The 20,542-nt window shown below is 45.9% G+C and overlaps 1 protein-coding gene across 1 annotated transcript in view; it reads left to right on the forward strand.

Annotated features, from left to right (window-relative positions):
• The window catches only part of COL27A1 (collagen type XXVII alpha 1 chain), a 242,848-nt gene that overhangs the window by 49,121 nt on the left and 173,185 nt on the right, over window positions 1-20,542 (forward strand). The window contains exons 6-8 of the mRNA XM_083424399.1: window positions 7,228-7,281; window positions 8,375-8,428; window positions 17,675-17,719. Of these exons, the coding sequence (XP_083280525.1) occupies window positions 7,228-7,281; window positions 8,375-8,428; window positions 17,675-17,719 (153 nt within the window). The remainder of the gene's footprint in view (window positions 1-7,227; window positions 7,282-8,374; window positions 8,429-17,674; window positions 17,720-20,542) is intronic.

Genomic DNA, 20,542 nt, shown 5'->3' on the forward strand with positions numbered 1-20,542 from the left:
AATTAAATAGGAACATAGGAAGCTGCTTTATACTGAGGCCAGTGATACATCTAGCTCTGTATTGTCTACATGTGTAATATTGTTCTTCTGGGAAGACTAGAGAAAGACAGTTTTCTGTCCCCATTTTCCCCAACACTCCCAAGCACCTTGATAAGCACTGGTTGGAAACTTGACTGGAGAGAACTGACAAGTGAGCCATTGATCTGTTCCAGGGATTGAGAGCTACAGATCAAGGGGCCAAATGTAGCCCTCCAGATATCTCTATCTGGGCTGCAGGACTTGTCCTAGGCCAGGGGTCAGCAAACTTTTTCAGCAGGGGGCCGGTCCACTGTCCTCCAGACCTTATGGGGGGCTGGACTATATTTGGGGGGGGGGATGAACGAATTCCAGTGCCCCACAAATAACCCAGAGATGTATTTAAAATAAAAGGACACATTCTACTCATGTGAAAACATGCTGATTCTTGGACCGTCTGCGGGCCGGGTTGAGAAGGCGATTGGGCCGGATCCGGCCTCCGCGCCTTAGTTTGCCTACCCATGTTCTAGACCCAAACCTTCAGTGGCACTGCTCTGTTCCCCCCTTGAGTGATTTTCCCAGGCTGGAATATGTCCTTGAACTCTGATGCTGCACATTCACTTACAGGATGGAAGGTGGAGAGAGAAATGTTTCTGTCTTTTACGACTTTTACACCTCTTGCTCCAACCTACTATTGCTGCTGGCTCTGCCCTCCACAGGCAGGCAGCCCTGAAAAGGTTGCCCATGTGGGAATGAGGCTCCCAGACTGAAGCAGGTTCCCTTCTCCATGTATATTCACATGAACAGTGGAATGTGGAAACATTCAGCTCAACTGAAAATAAGTTGCCATTTCCATAGTTTTCAGAAGGCAAACTGACTTTAAATTCATGGTCTTGTGCCGTGCGGCTTTGTGCCAGGGCTGGATCCATGCTTGGGATCTAGCAGTGAGCCCCCTACCAGAATGAGCCTCTTTTCCCTCTCAGCTGCCACCACCACACATTGACTCATTTGTGCATAGTAAAGGTAAAGGACCCCTGACCATTAGGTCCAGTCATGACCAACTCTGGGGTTGCGGTGCTCATCTCACTTTACTGTCTGAGGGAGCCGGCGTACAGCTTCCTGGTCATGTGGCCAGCATGACTAAGGCACTTCTGGTGAACCGGAGCAGCGCACGGAAACGCTGTTTACCTTCCTGCCGGAGTGGTACCTATTTATCTACTTGGACTTTGACGTGCTTTCGAACTACTAGGTGGGCAGGAGCAGGGACTGAGCAACAGAAGCTCACCCTGTCGTGGGGATTTGAACCGCCGACCTTCTGATCGGCAAGTCCTAGGCTCTGTGGTCTAACACACAGCGCCACCCGCATCCCTCATTCGTGCATTACACCTGCCCAAAGCAGGGATGAGCAAGCAGCTATGCCCAGTTTAAGGAGTATGTCTAAGGCAATCTACAGAGGAAAAGATACATTAGAAAGAGAAAGAGTTCATTCTTCCCTGTTGGAGGCAATGTGTCTCTGAATATGTGTTGCTGGGAACTGCAGGAGAGGAGAGCCACTGTTGTGCTCAAGTTCTGCTTGTGGGCTTCCCAGAGGCAACCATAGCCTGGCCACTGTGAGAACAGGGTGTTTCGCAATATGGGCTCTGTTTATCTTCTTAGCCCCAATAATATTCACGCTGAATTACTGTGATGTTGGGACCCCCGAAGTTCAGGTAATTTTAATCTGTTTTAGTATGTTGACCTTTTGTATTGTTGTGGGTTTGTGGGGCGGGAGAATTGAGACCCTTCTAACCCCTGGATCCGGCAAGTCTTGAAATACAAGCCAGGCTAGCTTCCTGAAGAGGTGATCAACTGAGCAATGGGCCATTTAGAAAACAATGGAAAGGGGCTCAGTGCAATATGGCAAATGGTTGGGGGCCCCTCCCTCAACAGACAAAGCCAGAGGCTTTGCAGTGATGTAATCAAGAAGCAAAGCAGCAAGCTGGAATGCCAGAGACACAGAGCAGTGGTTGATTTCTGTTTGAGTCCAAGGCTGCAGTTATGGGAGAAACAAGACCCTTTGGGGTATTGATGCTGTGAGCTCCTCCCTTGTAGGCTCAGGTTGTGTATATGTTTAAATAAACCATACATCATAAAGACATCACAGTCTCTGCTGTGCCTCATTCATGAAGGACACTTGAACCCTGGGGAAGCGCCTGGAATCTCACACCTCTTAGAGACTGAGGTGGCGTGCAACAATATGTTTTAAAGTTCAATTGTAATTTTCCCCTTGATTCCTTGTTTTAACTTTTTGTTAACCAGTTTTTGTTTTATTTTTACAATCAAGCGATGTATGAATTTTATTAAATAAATGTGGCATTGTAGGCCGCCAATCTTTTTTTTTTGAAAGGGCTAGGTCCCCCTTTGGGGTTCAGAGGGCCCCCTACGTGATGTCAGCACATTGTGCAACATCATGCATGGGTCCCCTCAACCCTCTGGAGAAGGTGGCGCCTTTGCCCACAGATATCTACCGGGTACCTACCTGGCTCTCAAATCTCCTTTGTACCAATAAATTACTTCTAACTGATGTATGAATTTCTCTTCACTCCCTGATGTTATCAATGGCTGCTAGTCATGAAGGCTAAGCCCTACCTCTGCTGTTGGAGACAATATGTGTCTGAACACCAGCAGCTGGGAATTGCAAGAGGGGAGAGTGCTGTTGTGCTCGTGTTCTGCTTCCAGGATTGCCAGAGTATCTGGTTGGCCTCTGTAACAACAGGATGCTGGACTAGATGGGCCTTTGGCCTAATCCTGCAGGACTCTTCTTATGTTCCTATGCTGAGCTGCAGGGAGACATCTTCCAGGAAGCAGAAGCAGGCTGGAGGCAGGGAAGACCTAAAGAGCGATCGGGAGGAGCTTGAAATAACAGTGCTGCTTAGATGGACAGATAGTGCAGGGATTGTAAAATATGATTTACAGCTACAGATGTTTTCAAATCAAAACTCCAAATAGAGGCATCCAGCCCTTCTGGAGAAATCAAGTTGCGGTTTCTGTAACTGTGGCCTCTTCATTTTGTAGACCAGAGCCAAAGAAATGCTGGTCATCCCTACTCCCTAGTCATTTCTTTATATGTCTAGTAGAGCCTTCACTAACCTAGTGCTCTCCAGATGTTTTAGACTACAACTCCCAACAGCCCCAGCCAGTACATGAGAGTTGTAATTCCTAAACATCTGTAGGACACCAGCTTGGAGGAGGCTGGTCTAGTGCTTGCTTTGAGCTTCTCCGGCTAGGCAGGATCTGCACAATTTCAATGCCTTGTGCTTAATCAGGAATAGGGGTGGATGTATCAGACTGTGTCAGTAAGTCTGCTCTTTCCTGTGTTTCTGCATTAATCTGCATTTTTTTTCTAAAAAAAGATACAAAAACTAATATTTTCAAACCAATTTGTACTCATTAGGTCCAGTTGTGGCTGACTCTGGGGTTGCGGCGCTCATCTCGCTTTATTGGCCGAGGGAGCCGGCGTACAGCTTCTGGGTCATTTGGCCAGCATGACTCAGCCGCTTCTGGCAAACCAGAGCAGCACACGGAAACGCCGTTTACCTTCCTGCCGGAGCAGTACCTATGTATCTACTTGCACTTTGACGTGCTTTCGAACTGCTAGGTTGGCAGGAGCAGGGACCGAGCAACGGGAGCTCACCCCGTCTCAGGGATTTGAACCGCCGACCTTCTGATCGTCAAGCCCTAGGCTCTGTGGTTTAACCCACAGAACCATCCGCGTCCCCATTTGTTGCAAAGTAGATATTTAAATCACAGTTGGGTGAAGTTACCCCATGAGAAATTGTAGTTCTCTTGTTAATTAATGAACTCCGTGGTAGAAGGTAGATCAAAACCTCTGTCAGGTTCTGTATTGTCCAACAAGCCCACTAACACGTGGTTGATGAAGACCTGGAACATGGCTGTGCCCAATTGTAATGCAGATGGCATAACTAAGTACTCAAAGGTCCCATATCTGGTATTAAAAGGCATCTTCCACTCATCACTTTGTCTTACACGTATTAGGTTGTACGCCCCTCTCAGGTCCAGCTTGGTGAAAATTTTCACCGATCTCAACCTCTCTAGCAGGTCACCAATATCAGGCAAGGGGTACCGGCTGGTAACCACGAGGCTATTGGTTTTTCTATGGTCCACTATGAGCCTTTTCTCCAGGGTGTCCTTTTTGTTCACAAAGCAGACTGCCCCGCCTTAGTAGTTTGAATGAACCCCGTTCCAAATTCTTCTGCAAAAACTCCTTCAAATCAGCTAGTTCCGCTTCTGACATGGAATATAAGTGATTGGTGGGTATCTTGGCTCCTGGCACCAGGTTTATTTTGCAATCATAAGATCTGTGTGGTGGTAACCTATCCGCTTCCTTCTCACAGAACACATCCCTGTAGGCCTTATAGTGTGGGGATATAGAACTCTCCTCTCCTATGAGTTTCCCCCCTACCCCTGCCCCCTTAGCTCCTCTATAGGCCCTTCGAGCCCAAGGCAGTATGCTTGGCAGTACGCCAAAACAAACATGAAAGAACACTCCCCCCACGCTATAACTGGATCATGCTTCATGAGCCACATCATTCCCAAGACCAGTGGGTAAGTGGATAACTTGGTGACATGAAACCTCATCGTCTCCTTGTGGCCAGACAGTTCCACCCCCACTGGCTTCGTGACATAGGCAACTTCCCCCCTACCAATGGTTGCCCATCGATAGTTTGTACCTCTAACGGGGCATCTAGTGGCTGCGTGCCTAGCTTCTGCTGTTCCACAAGGTCTGAATCTAAAAAGTCCAGAGAAGCCCTGGAATCTACTCAGCCCTGTATTTGTACCTTGCAGCTGCCTGGGAGTTGTAGCATCACTGGTAGAGCTATCCCTGCAACTGCTGATTCCACCTGAGGCCCTTTTGCTGACTTGCCTCCCAGCCCCTGGCCTCCTAAGGGAGCTGGGACCTGCCGTTTCCCATCAGTGCCTCTTGGGCTTTGGGCCTTCCCTCTCCACTTGCCCCCAACAGGGATTCCCCTGCCTTCCTGCTTGGACACTGTCTTGCCAAATGCCCAGATTGACCACACACAAAGCATAAAAACATCACATGACTGTTTTCGTTGTCAGTTTCTCTGTCTTTGCTTTCCTGCCCCCCCCCACATGCTTTTTTAATTTTAATGTTTTGCCATTGTTTTAATGGGGACAGCACACCCTTCCTCCCTTTCTCAGAGTGAGGCATGGTGGACTCGGTAGCTCTTCTTGCATGCTCTCTTAAAATGGATTTTCAAAACTTATTAAAGTAATTTTTAACTGACTTTAAACAATTTCCACCTGCCACAGCAAAGTAGCAGTGATGAAAGCACATTTTAAGGCCACCTTTCTTGGGGGAAGGGCCATAGCTCAGTGGTAAGAGTATGTACTTGGACCCTGAAGAGCTGTTGCAAGTCTGTGTAGCCAATACTCAGCTAGATGGACCAATAGTCTGATTTGGTATAAGGCAAATTATGCAAAAGGGTTGGAGCCATGCAAAGGGCCACTACAGAAGACTGAGAAGTCTACTATCTCCAAGTGAAAGGCATTGGCATAAAATAGTACGATTTCTGGGTTGCTTCACCTGACACCAATCTGTGCTCTTACCTGGAAGACTGCAGAATCACAGAATCACAGAACTGAAGGGTTGGAAGGGACCCCAAGGCAGGCTGGGTCAGGTCGACAAGGGGTTGGGGGGCCAACTCCAATCTCTTGCGGGGGCGCAATTAGTGTCAGCACCTTCTGTCAAGTGTTTGAGTGTAATCTTCGATGCCTCCGTTTCCATGGAGACGCAGGTTACAGCTACAACAAAGGCGGCATTTTTCCATCTCCTCCGTGCTAAACAGTTGGTTCCATACCTCTCTTGCCATGATCTTGCCACTGTGATCCATGTGACGGTCACCTCCAGGCTTGATTATTGTAATTTACTCTATGTGGAGTCGCTCTTGAAACTGATGCAGAAACTCCAGTGAGTGCAGAATGCCACAAGACTCCTTATGGTGTCCTCCGTGGGATCACATTCATCCAGTACTATACCAGCTGCACTGGCTCCTGGTGGAGTACAGGATCAGGCTTAAGGTGCTGGTTTTAACCTTTAAAGCCCTATACGACCTAGGACCCTTGTTCCTACAGGACCGCCTCTCCTGGTATGCCCCACGGAGGACCTTATGGTCCGCAAATAATAACATCTTGGAGGTCCCGGGCCTCAAGGAGACTTGACTGGCCTTGACCAGAGCCAAGGCCTTTTTGGCTGTGGCCCCGACCTGGTGGAATGCTCTGCCACAAGAGACCAGGGCCCTGCGGGATCTGACATCTTTCCGCAGGGCATGCAAGACGGAGTTGTTCTGCCAGCCTTTGGTCGGGTTCCAGTCTGACTCCCCCTCTCTCCTTATAAGAACTTGTATGAAAGTGGCCCCCCAACTTTTCTCACAGGCTCATATAAGATCAGTACAAGCAGTTAGGCTGGTGAGCATTTAAAGTCCCCACCCCGAATCTGTGGGTTGCCATCTGATTGGATTTCACTGATTCTGATTTGATTTTAGGATGTATTTTAATTGATTGCCTGATTTTATGTTAATATGTTATATATTTGATGTTAGCTGCTCTCAGCCTGGTTTTGGCCCGGGAGGGCAGGGTATAAATAAAATTTATCATCATCATCATCATCATCATCATCATCATCTAGCTCAACTCCCTACAGTGCAGGAATCACAGCTAATCATAGCAGAGGTCACCCCTGTCCTGAATTTACAGAACAAAACTTCTAGGGGGAGAGGCGAAGGGGTAAGGCAATGGGGAGGACAGCATGGTGCAAACATACTGGCAGGAGTGCTGAATTGGCTCTGCCTGTGCATTTGCACTGCAGTACCCTCTTCGCTGTCTCAGCCCAACCTCTCTCAGCCAAGGTGTAGTTTTCTTAACTGAGTGGCAACCCCAGTATTTCTCCATCTCTGTTTCTCCATTTTTCTCCTACTTCTTCTGCCTTTGATCTGTTTCACTTGCTTAAGTAGAAGAAACCAAACTAAACAGCACAACAGATATGGTGATACTATTTGTCCACCTCTGGTCGTGACCCATCAGTTGAAGAATAGCATTCAAGGAAAAGTGTTTTCTTTGCTACAGTCTTGTTGAGCTGCAGTGCACAAGCAAAAGCCTTGCCAAAGTTGTGCTAAGTTTCACTCTGTGTTTCAGGGCCAAAAAGGTGATCCTGGACTATCTCCCGGGAAAGCATGGAATGGTCAGAAGGTAAAACTGCATTTATAATTTACTAGGTGTAAGTGCCCAGCATTGCTCTGGTGTTCTAAGAAAACAAAGCATACAGTGGTACCTCGGGTTACATACACTTCAGGTTACATACCCTTCAGGTTACAGACTCCATTAACCCAGAAATATTACCCCGGGTTAAGAACTTTACTTCAGGATGAGAACAGAAATCATGTGGCGGCAGCAGGAGGCCCCATTAGCTAAAGTGGTGCTTCAGGTTAAGAACGGTTTCAGGTTAAGAACAGACCTCCAGAACAAATTAAGTACGTAACCAGAGGTATCACTGTACTGAGATTTACAAAATCTCCTCTAGGACTGGTGAGATCTGCAGAAGGCTATGCTATAGACTCAGAAAGGAGAAGTTGGTGGCAACATCAAATAACGGCTGGCTAGTGTGCCAACATTTATGGACCCCCTGCTTAAACAATTATTTTGGGTTGGGCATGGGGTGGAATTCTCCTGGAAATCTCTTGGCTTGGTTTACAGTTACCTCTGCATGCAGAATTTTTCCTTCTCATCCATTATGGTCATATCTGCACCATTCATTTGTAATGAAACTTATCCCACTTTAACAGCCATGGCTTCTCCACAGTTCCCCAAAGAATCCTAGGAACTGTAGTGTAGAGAAAGCAATTACGGCTCTGTGCAGAAGTGGATTTAGGGGAGGGTGACTGGTTCCCCTGCACTGGGGGCCGAGCCAAGGTGAGTGTTGCAGGGCTTCGCAACTATAACATGTATGCGCAGAATGGAAGATGTGAGGCAGGGGTGCCCTGTGCAAGGCCCTGTAACACTCCCCTTGGCTCGGCCCCAGTGCAGGGGAAATTTGAAAGATCAGAGTCCATCCCTGCTCTGTGAGGGATCTCCTAGCATTGCCTTACAACCATGAGAACTAGGCACTTAATTTTGTACAAGTTGGATTAGAAAACTTTACATATATGGTGTGGATATGGTCTTCATGTTCACTTCTACAACTATGAGGCCTAGGCACTTACTTTTTAAAAAAACAACAACTAAGATTTTAAGGGTTTTTGAAGGTTAGACAAACAACAACAGCAATTTATACTTCTGGTTACAGGGTGATGTAGGCTTACCGGGACTGACGGGGCTTCCTGGATCACCTGGTAGGAAGGTAAGATATTTTTATTCTTGATATTGGGCACAATCTGTGGTCATGTTTTGGTATGAAGTTCCTCTCCACAAAAATGCCAAAAAGTAGCTAGAGGAAAGTGGCCATTCTGTTGTCTACACTGGCTTGGTCAGACCACACCTGGAATACTGTGTCCCGTTCTGGGTGCCACAATTTAAGAAGAATATTGACAAGCTGGGATGTGTGCAGAGGAGAGCGAACAAGATGATCAAGCATCTGGAAGCCAAGCCTTATGAGGAATGGTTGAAGGAGCTGGCTATGTTTAGCCTGGAAACAAGGAGACTGATGGGAGATACGGTAGCCATCTTTCAAATATCTTAAGGGCTGTCATGTAGAGGATGAAGCAAGCTTGTTTTCTCCTGCTCCAGAGGGTAGGATCCAAACCAGTGGCTTCAAATTACAAGAAAGGAGATTCCAACTAAACATAGAATCATAGAATCATAGAATCATAGAGTTGGAAGAGACCACAAGGGCCATCGAGTCCAACCCCCTGCCAAGCAGGAAACACCATCAGAGCACTCCTGACATATGGTTGTCAAGCCTCTGCTTAAAGACCTCCAAAGAAGGAGACTCCACCACACTCCTTGGCAGCAAATTCCACTGTCGAACAGCTCTTACTGTCAGGAAGTTCTTCCTAATGTTTAGGTGGAATCTTCTTTCTTGTAGTTTGGATCCATTGCTCCGTGTCCGCTTCTCTGGAGCAGCAGAAAACAACCTTTCTCCCTCCTCTATGTGACATCCTTTTATATATTTGAACATGGCTATCATATCACCCCTTAACCTCCTCTTCTCCAGGCTAAACATGCCCAGCTCCCTTAGCCGTTCCTCATAAGGCATTGTTTCCAGGCCTTTGACCATTTTGGTTGCCCTCCTCTGGACACGTTCCAGTTTGTCAGTGTCCTTCTTGAACTGTGGTGCCCAGAACTGGACACAGTACTCCAGGTGAGGTCTGACCAGAGCAGAAGAGTGTCACATCAGGAAGAGTGTTCTGACAGCAAGAGCTGTTGGGCAGTGGAACAGATTTCCTTAGAGAGATTGGATGGCCACCTGTCAGGGATGCCTTAGCTGCGACTCCTGTTACGGGGGATTGGACTAGATGGCCTTCCAACTCTACAATTCTATGGATTCTGCCTTTACTCTTTGTTAGCATTTTGGGGTGTTTACGCCCTTGTAGGAGAGGCTGGATTCTTTGTTGTTCTTGCTGTTGGACAATTTATGCTAATATTTTAAGGATTCCCCCCCATAGGAATAGGAATGTGGGTGTGCAGTCAGAGGATTCACATCCATTAACTCCATGCTTTCCAACATTTCTCCCATGAAAATAGGGACTTCCTATTCCATAATAATAATAATATTATTATTAATAATAATTTTACTATTTATACCCCCAACTGACTGTGTTGCCCCAGCCACTCTGGGTGGCCTCCAACATATATAAAAGCATAATAAAACATTAAACATTGATTTCAATGGGTCTGCTCTGAGTAAAACTTGTAATATCTGCAAGGGCCAGGGGTGCCAACTTGAATAAAATATTGTGGGGGCCCAGGTAAGCCCTGCTTTGCATAATCAGTCACATGATGCAGTGCACACACACCATTTGAATGGGAATACCCATAAACTTTGTGGGGACCTGGTCTCCTCAAATATTTTATTGTGGGGGCCGAAATCTCCACAGCCCCTAGGAATTAGCTTCTATGGCAAGGGCAAATGTTTATTTGAGAAGTGACAATGGGAGTGTATGCACACACACACACACACACACACAGTTAGTACCCCACGCCAGAAAAGGGGGGCAGGGGGGCGGGTCGCCCCAGGTGCCATCATGGAGGGGGGTGACAAATTATCAAGGTACAATTACTGCCCTACTAGGGTGGTTCATAAAAAACTTTTTTTTTTTTAATGCCTGCTCCATAGGTCTTATCTTACTACACTAGGGATTATATAGCTACATATGAAATTTCATGCATATCAGTTAAATATCGTGACCTTCCTTCATGAAAATAGCTGTTTATTTGGCCGTTTTCCCTGAAATTTCAACAAGCACATGCCTTTGCTAGACTTTTTTTGGGCACCTGCTAAAAGCATTCTTCTTTAGGCAAGCATACCTAGATGCTTAGGAAGTTGAAGTAATTTTAATCTAAATATTTTCGCTTTCGTATGTTTTAAAGTAGGATTGTTAATTTTTCTTGATTTTACTGCTGAGGTTTTTTGTTGTTTTTGTTTTGGTAAACCACTTTGCAGGTTTTTTTAAGATAAATTGTATTAAATAAATAAACAATAAATATAAATAAAATAACACAAGCCAAAACACAGTCCATCCTGTAGATTTAAGTATCTGTCCATAGCTGCCTACTTGTTATCATAGGCTCAGAATCCACATTCCTTGGTAAGAAAATATGAAATAATGTAAAACCATTTTTGCAAGGAAAAAATTAAAAATAAAAATCAATGTGTGTGTGTGGGGGGGGTGACAAGAAATTTTCTGCACCTGGCACCACCTGACCTTCCTCTGCCTACCCTTTCTCCAAACACTGTTTGTGGCTGCTATTTGGAGAGCAGAATCAGGCAGGGAGTGGGTTAAGGCATCCCCCCCTCCCCGCTGCAATTTATCTGTTGCAAATCACTCTCTTCTCTTGGGGCTTGTCCTGCTCATGTGTTTTTAAGAGATAACGTTCTCATGAGCAGATTGAACTACTGCTGCCCACTTAGACTGCCTAAGGTAAAGGTAAAGGGACCCCTGACCATTAGGTCCAGTCGTGGCCGACTCTGGGGTTGAGGCGCTCATCTTGCTTTATTGGCCGAGGGAGCCGGCATACAGCTTCCGGGTCATGTGGCCAGCAGGACTAAGCTGCTTCTGGCGAACCAGAGCAGCGCACGGAAACGCCGTTTTCCTTCCCGCTGGAATGGTACCTATTTATCTACTTGCTTTCGAACTGCTAGGTTGGCAGGGGCAGGGACCGAGCAACGGGAGCTCACCCTGTCGCGGGGATTCGAACCGCCGACCTTCTGATCAGCAAGTCCTAGGCTCTGTGGTTTAACCCGCAGCCCCACCTGCGTCCCTTAGACTGCATACCATCTACAATTTATCCAGTGAAAATAGGGACATTCCAACAACAACAACAAATATTATTTATACCCTTCCCACGTGACTGGGTTGCCCCAGTCACTCTGGGCAGTTTCCAACATATAAAAAAACATAATAAACATTAAACATTAAAACAATTCACTAAACGTTATATAGTTACTTATCTCTGTGGCTCGGGGGTCGCATAACTCCAGACCCTCCAACACTTCTCTGATGAAAATAGGGACGTCGTACCATGTCCTCCAACTTTGCCCTGATGAAAATAGGGATGTCCTGAGGCAAAGTTGGACATTCAGGGATCAAATCACAAACCGGGATGGCTTCTGTAAATCTAGGACTGTCTCTGGAAAATAGGGACCCTTGGAGGTTCTGAGATTTTCCTTTTTATTTTCATGAACTTCTTAGCTACAAGCAAGAAGCTGTAAATGGCATGGCTAATGAGCAGCAACAAGGTCTCTCTGTAAGAGACAAGAAGGCTTTCTTCAGAAAATGGAATTCTTTCCCAAATTTTATTTACTTGCTACATTTATATCCCTCTCTTCCTCCCAAAGGAATGCAGCTTAGCAAATTCATCATTGATAAAGAAATACAATTTTAAAAATAAAAAATTACTTAAAACATCAAAAAGCATCTAAAAACATGTAAAGCAATTGCATATTCTCACAGCCAATAGCTTCAAGGTACCTTTCAGCCAACAAATGCCTGGGAGAAACAGGAATACTTTCTAAATGCCTCTTGAATGCCAGTAATGAGGGAGACAGACACAGTTTATCCTGGAGGGTGTTCCACAAATGGGGCACCACCACAGAGGAGGCTCTGCCATGAACCAATGCCAACCAGGCAGGACCCAGAGGAGAAAATTATGAGGAGAGTTTAAAAAGAAGGCAAAGATTTCGTAAAGGAAATGCAAGCAGACAATAAGGGGTTTGTGTGTGGAACTCCTGTGGTTCCAGTGTTATGTCAGGGCCGTTGGCAGAAGTACAATGAAACACTTGCCCAACTTTAAAAGGCAGAACATAGAATCCTTTTCAGGTAGAAACATAGCCACTGCATAGGTTAAAGAAGAGGAAAAAAGACAAACAGACTTGGGATGGGGACAAGAGAAGTTTCCCAACAAATGCTTTTGATGGAGGCTGTTCTTTACTGGCCTCCTAAATATATATATATATATATACAGAGAGAGAGAGAGAGAGCGCTGTTGGAAAAATATTTGGAAAATAAAAAATAAGGCTGCAGATCCTCTGTTGGCAAAACCCCACTGAAAACACCTTGGGCTGTAGACAAGCTGCTCTGTTTGCCAGCGTGCTTTTAGGAGAACAGCCAATATCCTGGAAGCCAGTTTGAGTGAAACTTTAAAAAGAGAGGGAGGAAGGGAGAGAAGACTAGTGGAGGGATAAAGAAAGACCTAATGGCCCATAGAGAAGTTTGGAGAGAGCCGTTATGACTAGCAGCTGAGCTGGCGTCAGGGGTTGGCACTGTAGCTCAGGGGCAAAGCATCTGCTTTGCATGCAGAAGGTCCCTGGTTCAATTCCTGTCATCTCCAGGTAGGGCTGTCGGAAATCCTGGAGAGCAGCGGCTAGTCAGTGCAGCTGATTCTGAGCTAGATGGAGGGGCCAGTCTTCTGACCTGGTACAAAGCAGGCTCCAATGATCCTATGTCTTAAGAGAATCAGCACATGCTAAGCACGAAGAAGGTTGCAGGTTCAATCCTTGGCATCTCCAGGCAAGGCTGGGAAAGATTCCCTGCCTGAAACCCTGGAGATCTGCTGCCCCTTAGTGTGGATGTCGCTGTGCTGGTGGCTGATCAGGGAAACCAAAATGCTTCTTTACAAAGCTATTGTCCTACCAACCTTACTGTATGCTTGTGAAACATGGACCACTTATAAACGCCATCTCCAACTCCTCCAAAGATTCCATCAACGGTGTCTCCGAAAAATTTTACACATCACTTGGGAAGACAGGTGAACTAATGCCAGTGTACTGGAAGAAGCAAAGATCACCAGTGTTGAAGCAATGATTCTTCAGCATCAACTTTGTTGGACTGGACATGTGTGGATGCCTGATGATCGTCTTCCAAAGCAACTACTCTATTCCGAACATAAAAATGGAAAGCGTAATGCTGGTGGTCAACAAAAGAGGTTTAAAGACTCTCTCAAGGCAAATCTAAAAAAATGTAGTATAAACACTGACAACTGGGAAACACTGGCCTGCGAGCGCTCCAGTTGGAGAACAGCCTTTACCAAAGGTGTCATGGGCTTTGAAGACACTCGAACTCAGGACGTAAGGGAGAAACGCACTAAGAGGAAGGCACGCTTGGCAAATCCACACCATGATCAACTCCCACCCAGAAACCAATCTTCCCACCGTGGAAGGATGTGTGGATCCAGAATTGGCATCCACAGTCACTTACGTGCTCATTGTTAAAGCCGTGCTTATGGAAGACAAGCTTACTTGGCTACGAGGGATCGCCAAAGAATAAGAAGATAGTTTAGTTTTGTCACATATCGAAAACGTTACTGTCGGTTAGGCTCAGATTATTTTAACCCACTGTTCTTTTTAATCTTGAATATAATTTTATAGCCTTGCATTATGTTATCGTTTGACTTGTGAACAGCTCTGAGGTTCTTCAAATCAGGGGTAACCAAAATGGTGTCATTCAGATGTTGTTGGACTACAACACCCATCAGTCCCAGCTAGCTTGGCCAACAGTCACAAGTATTGATGGGAGTTGCAGTCCAAAACATCTGGAAGGCACTACCTTGGCCACCCCTGATCTAAGCCTAGAGTGGCACTCCATATTGCATGTGAAAGACGGAGCAATGCCTCTGTTTAAAAGAGGCATTCCATCCTGAATGCCTCTTAGATGCAGGGACCTGTGGTCCTTCAGATGTAATTGGATGCCAACTCCCATCAGCCCCAGCCAGCATGGCCAGTGGTCAGGGATGGTGGGAGCTGGGAGTCCAACAACACCCAAAGGGCTGCAGGTTTTCCTATCCCTCATCTAAGAAGATGAATTCTCTGCTCTCCAGAGTAAATACCTCTTCTGAATAGAGACATTCTTCCATCTCTTGCATACAAGAGGGATTGCTACTCCTTAGAACAGGGAGTGAGACCTTGGGGCTCCAGCTGACATGAATTGGGTGACGGGAGTTGGCTGTCCACATCACAGAGTCATATTCTTACTGCTGCCACAGAAACATTTCCATTTGCAGTCTGAATATTTGCATTTCCTCAGCTTTCTGAGTCAGAGACACTTTTATTTTTATGTAAGCCACATGCTCTATTTCTGCCATAGTTCACACCAAAAGGGGTGATGTGTCTATCACTGCGATTTCCCAGGGCATTGATTCCAGTGGCAGTTTGGCTGTTCCTACCCTGGTCGCCTTGTTTTTTAAATTTTTACCCACAATGCCTTCTGCCCCCTTTTACAAGGTATATGTAACTGCTGACCAAACAACTGAGAGACATTTTCCCATGGGAGACCAAATCTTGCTTTCTCTGGGCAGCATTCCCTCCCCCTCCCAGATGATGCTAATAGACCATAAATTTGGTGGTTTGGTGTTGGTTAGTTTTTTCTTTCTTTTCTTAAAAAGGATTTTCAGCTTTGAATCAGTAGATGAACATGACCCTATACCTGTCAGCTGCCCTGGAAAAAAAGGGGCATCTTGTGTTTTCTTGCAAGAGGACAGAGACCAAAGTGGCCGACACAAGCGCTTGTATTTTCGGGCTGTACCTCTTACAGGCATGGCACCCATAGATGTGCATTTTGGGGTGCCACACAAGATCACTGGCGCCCCAAAGCACTTCTTTCCAGGCCACACCCCCTCCTGGCTCTGCTGTGGACTGCCCTTGAGTGTTTTGGCTTGGCCGCAATGTGTCCAGGAACTCTGATTATGCCTCTCTCTTGCCTAGATGGAGGATAGAGAGGGGTGTGTGGAGTAAAATTAGTTTACTGTACAAATCTTAGCATTCTGTGCCTCACACACTTTTGCTTCTGGCCCTGCCCACCACTGGCCCCCAGAAGGGAATGTGGCCCTTCATCTGAAAAAGTTTCCCGGCCCCTGCATTTGAATATGGAGCTCCGAAGCTGGCATGTGATGGTAGATTCATCTTAGTTCAGAACAGAGGCAGTTATTGTGGCCAGTTATCTTTGGCTGTGGTTTATTTTCATAGGAAGAGGCTGTACAGCAGCTGCATAAGGCATAGAAGAGGCAATAGGAGACAGGAAGGCGGGTCAAGAATCTATAGATGGGGAGGATCAAGGAAGGCATGGCTTTCTATCTGCACAGGATTGATTTGGGGCACCTCCACGGTGGTCAAATAAGAACATAAGAAGAGCCTGCTGGATCAGACCAGTGGCCCATCTGGTCCAACATACTGTTCTCACAGTTTCCCACAGGGAACTGGCAAGCAGGGTTTGAGCACAAGAGGCTTCTCCCCACCTGTGGCTTCCAGCAAATGACTCACAGTGTGAGTGCTGTATCAGAATAGCCTCAGGTTCTCTTCATAAGGGAATCTGATATACTTGAAGGACTACCTTTTCCAATACCCACACGCTAAGGTCAGCAAACGAGGCCTTTATGAAGTGTCCACCTCAGGGAGCAATCAAGTCAGTGAGGGTGAGAAGACATTTTCTGCTGGTCAAATCCATCAAGCCCCATCATCACTGCAGACTTGTAGGAGAAGGGACCCACCTGTTTTCACTGGCTTTTTCCTGAGGTTTTCTTTTCTTTTCTTTCCAGGGGGAGATGGTTTTACAGGATTGTTGACATTTCTGGATTGTAAATCTCTACTGGCCTTGGGTGGGTGGTTTAAAAATAAATAAATAAATTTCAGCTTCTTCTTTAATACAGTATATGTGGAGAGAGAGAGAGAGATATTTGTGATTTGCACTGTGTTTTTCTTCTGTAAGCCACCTTTGAGAGAGTGCTTTGCCCTTAAGTGCAGCCAGAAAGTATTTTAAAATACATTATAAAATAGGATTCTCTGGCTGCAAGAGTGTGTGACAGGCTTGTACAGGGGAACCTCGTGTTACGTACTGTCCTCCTTGTGAACGCTTCGGGTTATGAGCTCCGCTGACCCAGAAGTAGATGCTCCCGGTTGCGAACTTTGCCCCGGGATGCTAGCGGAAGTTGCGTGCTGGCAGCAGCGGGAGGCACCATTAGCAAAAGCACGCCTCATGTTACGAGCAGTTTCGGCTTAGGAATGGACCTCCGGAACGAATTAAGTTTGTAACCGGAGGTACCACTGTATGTGGTTTTTGCCATCTCCGATCCCTTCTGTGCTGTCAGAACTGCAAAGTGCTTTTTTGGCCCTGAACAGCCACTGGATGGTTTGCAACTCCCCATTAAATGGGGATGCATTTGGTGGCTGCATTTCATGCATGGCCTGCAGACGGGAGTCACTATCTGCATCACCCTCCCCTTCACCAACCGTCCCCATTTGCTCTGCAAAGCCTGCCGGACTGCCACTCTGAAGGTTGATGGGCTGGATTAGAGCTACCTCTGGAGTTGGGCCCTCATTACAAAAGTGGCAGGAGACTTCCACTTCAGTTGATGACCCCAGTTGTGATTTAAGGCCCCGGAATCACCCAGAAACACCTGTAGAGGCGATCAAACTCAGACTCTTGTTTTTTGCCTGTCATTTCAGTTCTATTGGAAGAGGCTCATAGTGGGAAAGGCCATGGGGAATACCTACCCAACTTGCCTAATGCCTGGTTGTCCCCCATCACTTCCTGAGGAAATAATCCAGCTGAGGCAAAGATGGAGGGGAAGAGCAATGCTGGGAAAGAAAGAGTAGCAAAATTGCAGAAAACAAAACCAACAGCCCATCCCTGGTGCGCAGCAAGCTACTGCATATGAACCATGAAGTGTGGCAAGGGTTAGTCTCCGCCACTCTCATCACAAGCCCACAATGTGTCTACTTTACGGGTGGCTAGCTCCAGATGGTGTTGGATCACAACTCCCATCACCATTGGCCACATTGGCTGCGGCCAATGGGTTTTGCTGACCAACAGATTTTAAAGGGCTACAGGATACGTACCCTAGGTAGCCTTGCACATATGCATTGATCCATGCATGATGATTTTTAAAAGACCTTTCCACAAAACCAATTTACCTGAATTTTTATTCTTTTGAACAGGGACAGAAAGGATATCCAGGACCACCGGGTCATCCTGGAGACCAGGTGAGTGGCGCTTGTTGCTGCCTCTATTGTTGTTGTAATGTTCTGTTTCAAGAGTGACTTAACTACCTGTAGTTGTGGCAGCTGCCCTTCCCATGGCATGTCCTGGATTGGTTCAGAGATATGTCAAGTGACTTCCCTCCCAAATCAAGAAATAGCTCTGGTTATTTCTGAGCCAATCCCAGCTGCTTGTTGAATTGATTGATTGGTTTGTTCTAAGCCTGGAAATTTAAAGAGGTTAGAAAGCATACAGAGGTGGGCAAAGAGGTTAGAAAGCATACAGAGGTGGGCAAAGACATACACTCCTTGCCCCAAGGATTTCAGTTGGTGCATAAAAGAATTTTGGGAGCTTCTAAATTTCAGGTTTCCTTGGAGGCTGGTGTTACAGAGCCCCCAAAGCTCCTTCCTTCCAGGGACTGTGCCTTGCAAAAATTATCGATGCCTCCATTTAAAGCCCGTCTTTCACTAGAACATGCTTCCACCTGAAAGTCACTTGAAACCTGCCCTGGTATCTCTCATCCAGCAATGTGTTGTGAAAGCACCAATTTATTTATCGATTTGTTGTTTGGTTTATTTTTACATCCCAGGTTTTTTGACCCTCAGGTTCTGAAAGTGGGTTTGCAGCTTTTCAAAAGGCAACTTTAATAACTCCCTAACCCTGCCTGCACCCAAATCCCAATGCATTGGTCCTAATTATAAGTCATAGTTGTGTTGCAGCCTATCTCTCTCCAGCATCTGATCACTTCCCTATTCTTTTGTAATGGATTTAAAGAGAAACCCGTCCACACCATCAATCCTCTTGGTCCCAAAGCACTATTCCCAGATGTCACTGGAGGTCCCAAAGAGTTGGCTGCTATATAGGCATTGCCCCTGAAACATAATTGGATGTCCTCATAAGGTTGGCTCCCATTGGCATTTGCCTTAAGCAGATTTCTCCCAGGGCTGCAGAACTGTTTTCATGACCCAGAAGCCAAAGCAGAAAGAAGCTACTTGCTGTTCTAACTTTGGTTAAGTTCCTTTGGCAGATGTTGTACAGCAGTTACCTAGATCAGAGACTCCATGCTCTCTTCCTTCCAGGGCTGGAAATCTTTTAATACGCAATGAGCCAAAGCAGGGAGGAGCCCCCAAATCTCCCTGGCCCATTCCCCTCAAGTTGCTTGGATCTCTTTTTGCATTTTGAGCAGCCGACTCCTTTGAACCGAATGAATGAATCAGTCAAGATTTAATAGTCAGCCAAATATAGATTACAGTCAAGAAAACCGAAATAAGCAAGTGGGTTTTAGCAAACAAAGTTAATAAGAAGAGCATAATCAGACACATATAATAAAACACATGTAATACATAAGACATACTTAGATATCAAATGAAGATGTTTGCGCTCCAAAGGTGTCTCTGGGGATCATTTCAGGTGTTTGTTGGATTCTGGTTTGGTTTATGGTGGGGCCCCTCATGCTATCTCAGTGTCATGCGGCTAGCGATCCATTGAGGGCAAAGCACGTGGAGATGTGTTTTCAGTTTCTAAATGTTTTCTAATGTTTTCAAAACCTTTATGTTAGGGATATAGCTGTACATTTACTTTACCTCCCCCCCCCCTTCCATCGTGCATTAATGTTTCAGCTTGAGTGGACTGAATCGCTTCTTAAAGAAGGAGGCTGTAATTTAATTTTCTCCTACGCCCACCTCACCCCTTTTCTGTTTAGATTAGCGTGATGTTTACAGTAAAATAAATAAATAAATAATGAGCCCGATGAATGGCAGAGTCTGTTGAGCTTGATGTGAAAGTATTTTATACACAAATTCATTCAGCATGAAATCTATTTGCTGGGAATTCAACATTCAAGTAGTTGGGGCTTTGCTCAGGACCTTCACTTCTTTTATTATTGCATTTATAACCCACGTATCCTCCAAGATCCTCAAGGGGGCATGTGTGACTGGTTAGGCTGAAAGCTGGTGACTGGCCCAAGGTTGCCCAGTGAATTTCATGGCCAATGAAGTTCAACTCAGAGTAGACCCATTGAAATTAATGAACCTAAACTAGTGGTGTCCATTTGATTTAAATAAGTCTACTTTGTGCATGATTAATGGTGAGTACAACCCTAAGTGCATATTTGAACTGTGGTCTTTCAGGTCATAGTCCAGTGTTTTAACCATGACACCACACTGACTGTCTCTGCATGTGATAAGTTGCATTTCACCACTGTATTCTGGGAAACCCTTTCACAACTCTGCTGTTTCACATCAACTGCTGTTGACATCTGTGGGATTTTACTTGTGATTCAGTCTTCATCACTTGGGAAAGGCTGCAGCCCAGTGTTGGGGGAATCTGCTTTGCACTCAGAAGGCCCTCTACCTGACACACTGGAGAACTGCTGCCGGTCAGTGTAGACAGCACTGAGCTGGATGGACCAGTGGTCTTTTGGTGTTCCTGTATATACTCATGGCAAATTCATTCTCCAAATATGGATGCTTTTGCAACCAGAATGACACCGTCCATGCATGAGAGGTGGTCTTAGCAGACTCAGAGGAACACCAAGATTTGTAGAAGTGCAAAAAATGTTTAGGAACATCACCCCTCCCATCACACACGTATGGACACACACAAAGGACTGGGCATGCTCAATGGGCACAGAATACTGACTATTGGTAATGGGAAAATCAGGACGAGGTGGATTGACATGTTCTGAAACAGAGCATAGGAACACGGGAAGCTGTCTTATACCGAGTCAGACCATGACTGCATCTAAATCAGTATTGTCACTGATTTAGTAATACTAAATAAGTATTGGCACTGACTGGTAGCTGCTTTCCAGGGAGTCAGACCAGAGG

This window comes from Podarcis tiliguerta (assembly GCF_965153285.1).
Source record: "Podarcis tiliguerta genome assembly, chromosome: Z".
Lineage (NCBI taxonomy): Eukaryota > Metazoa > Chordata > Lepidosauria > Squamata > Lacertidae > Podarcis > Podarcis tiliguerta.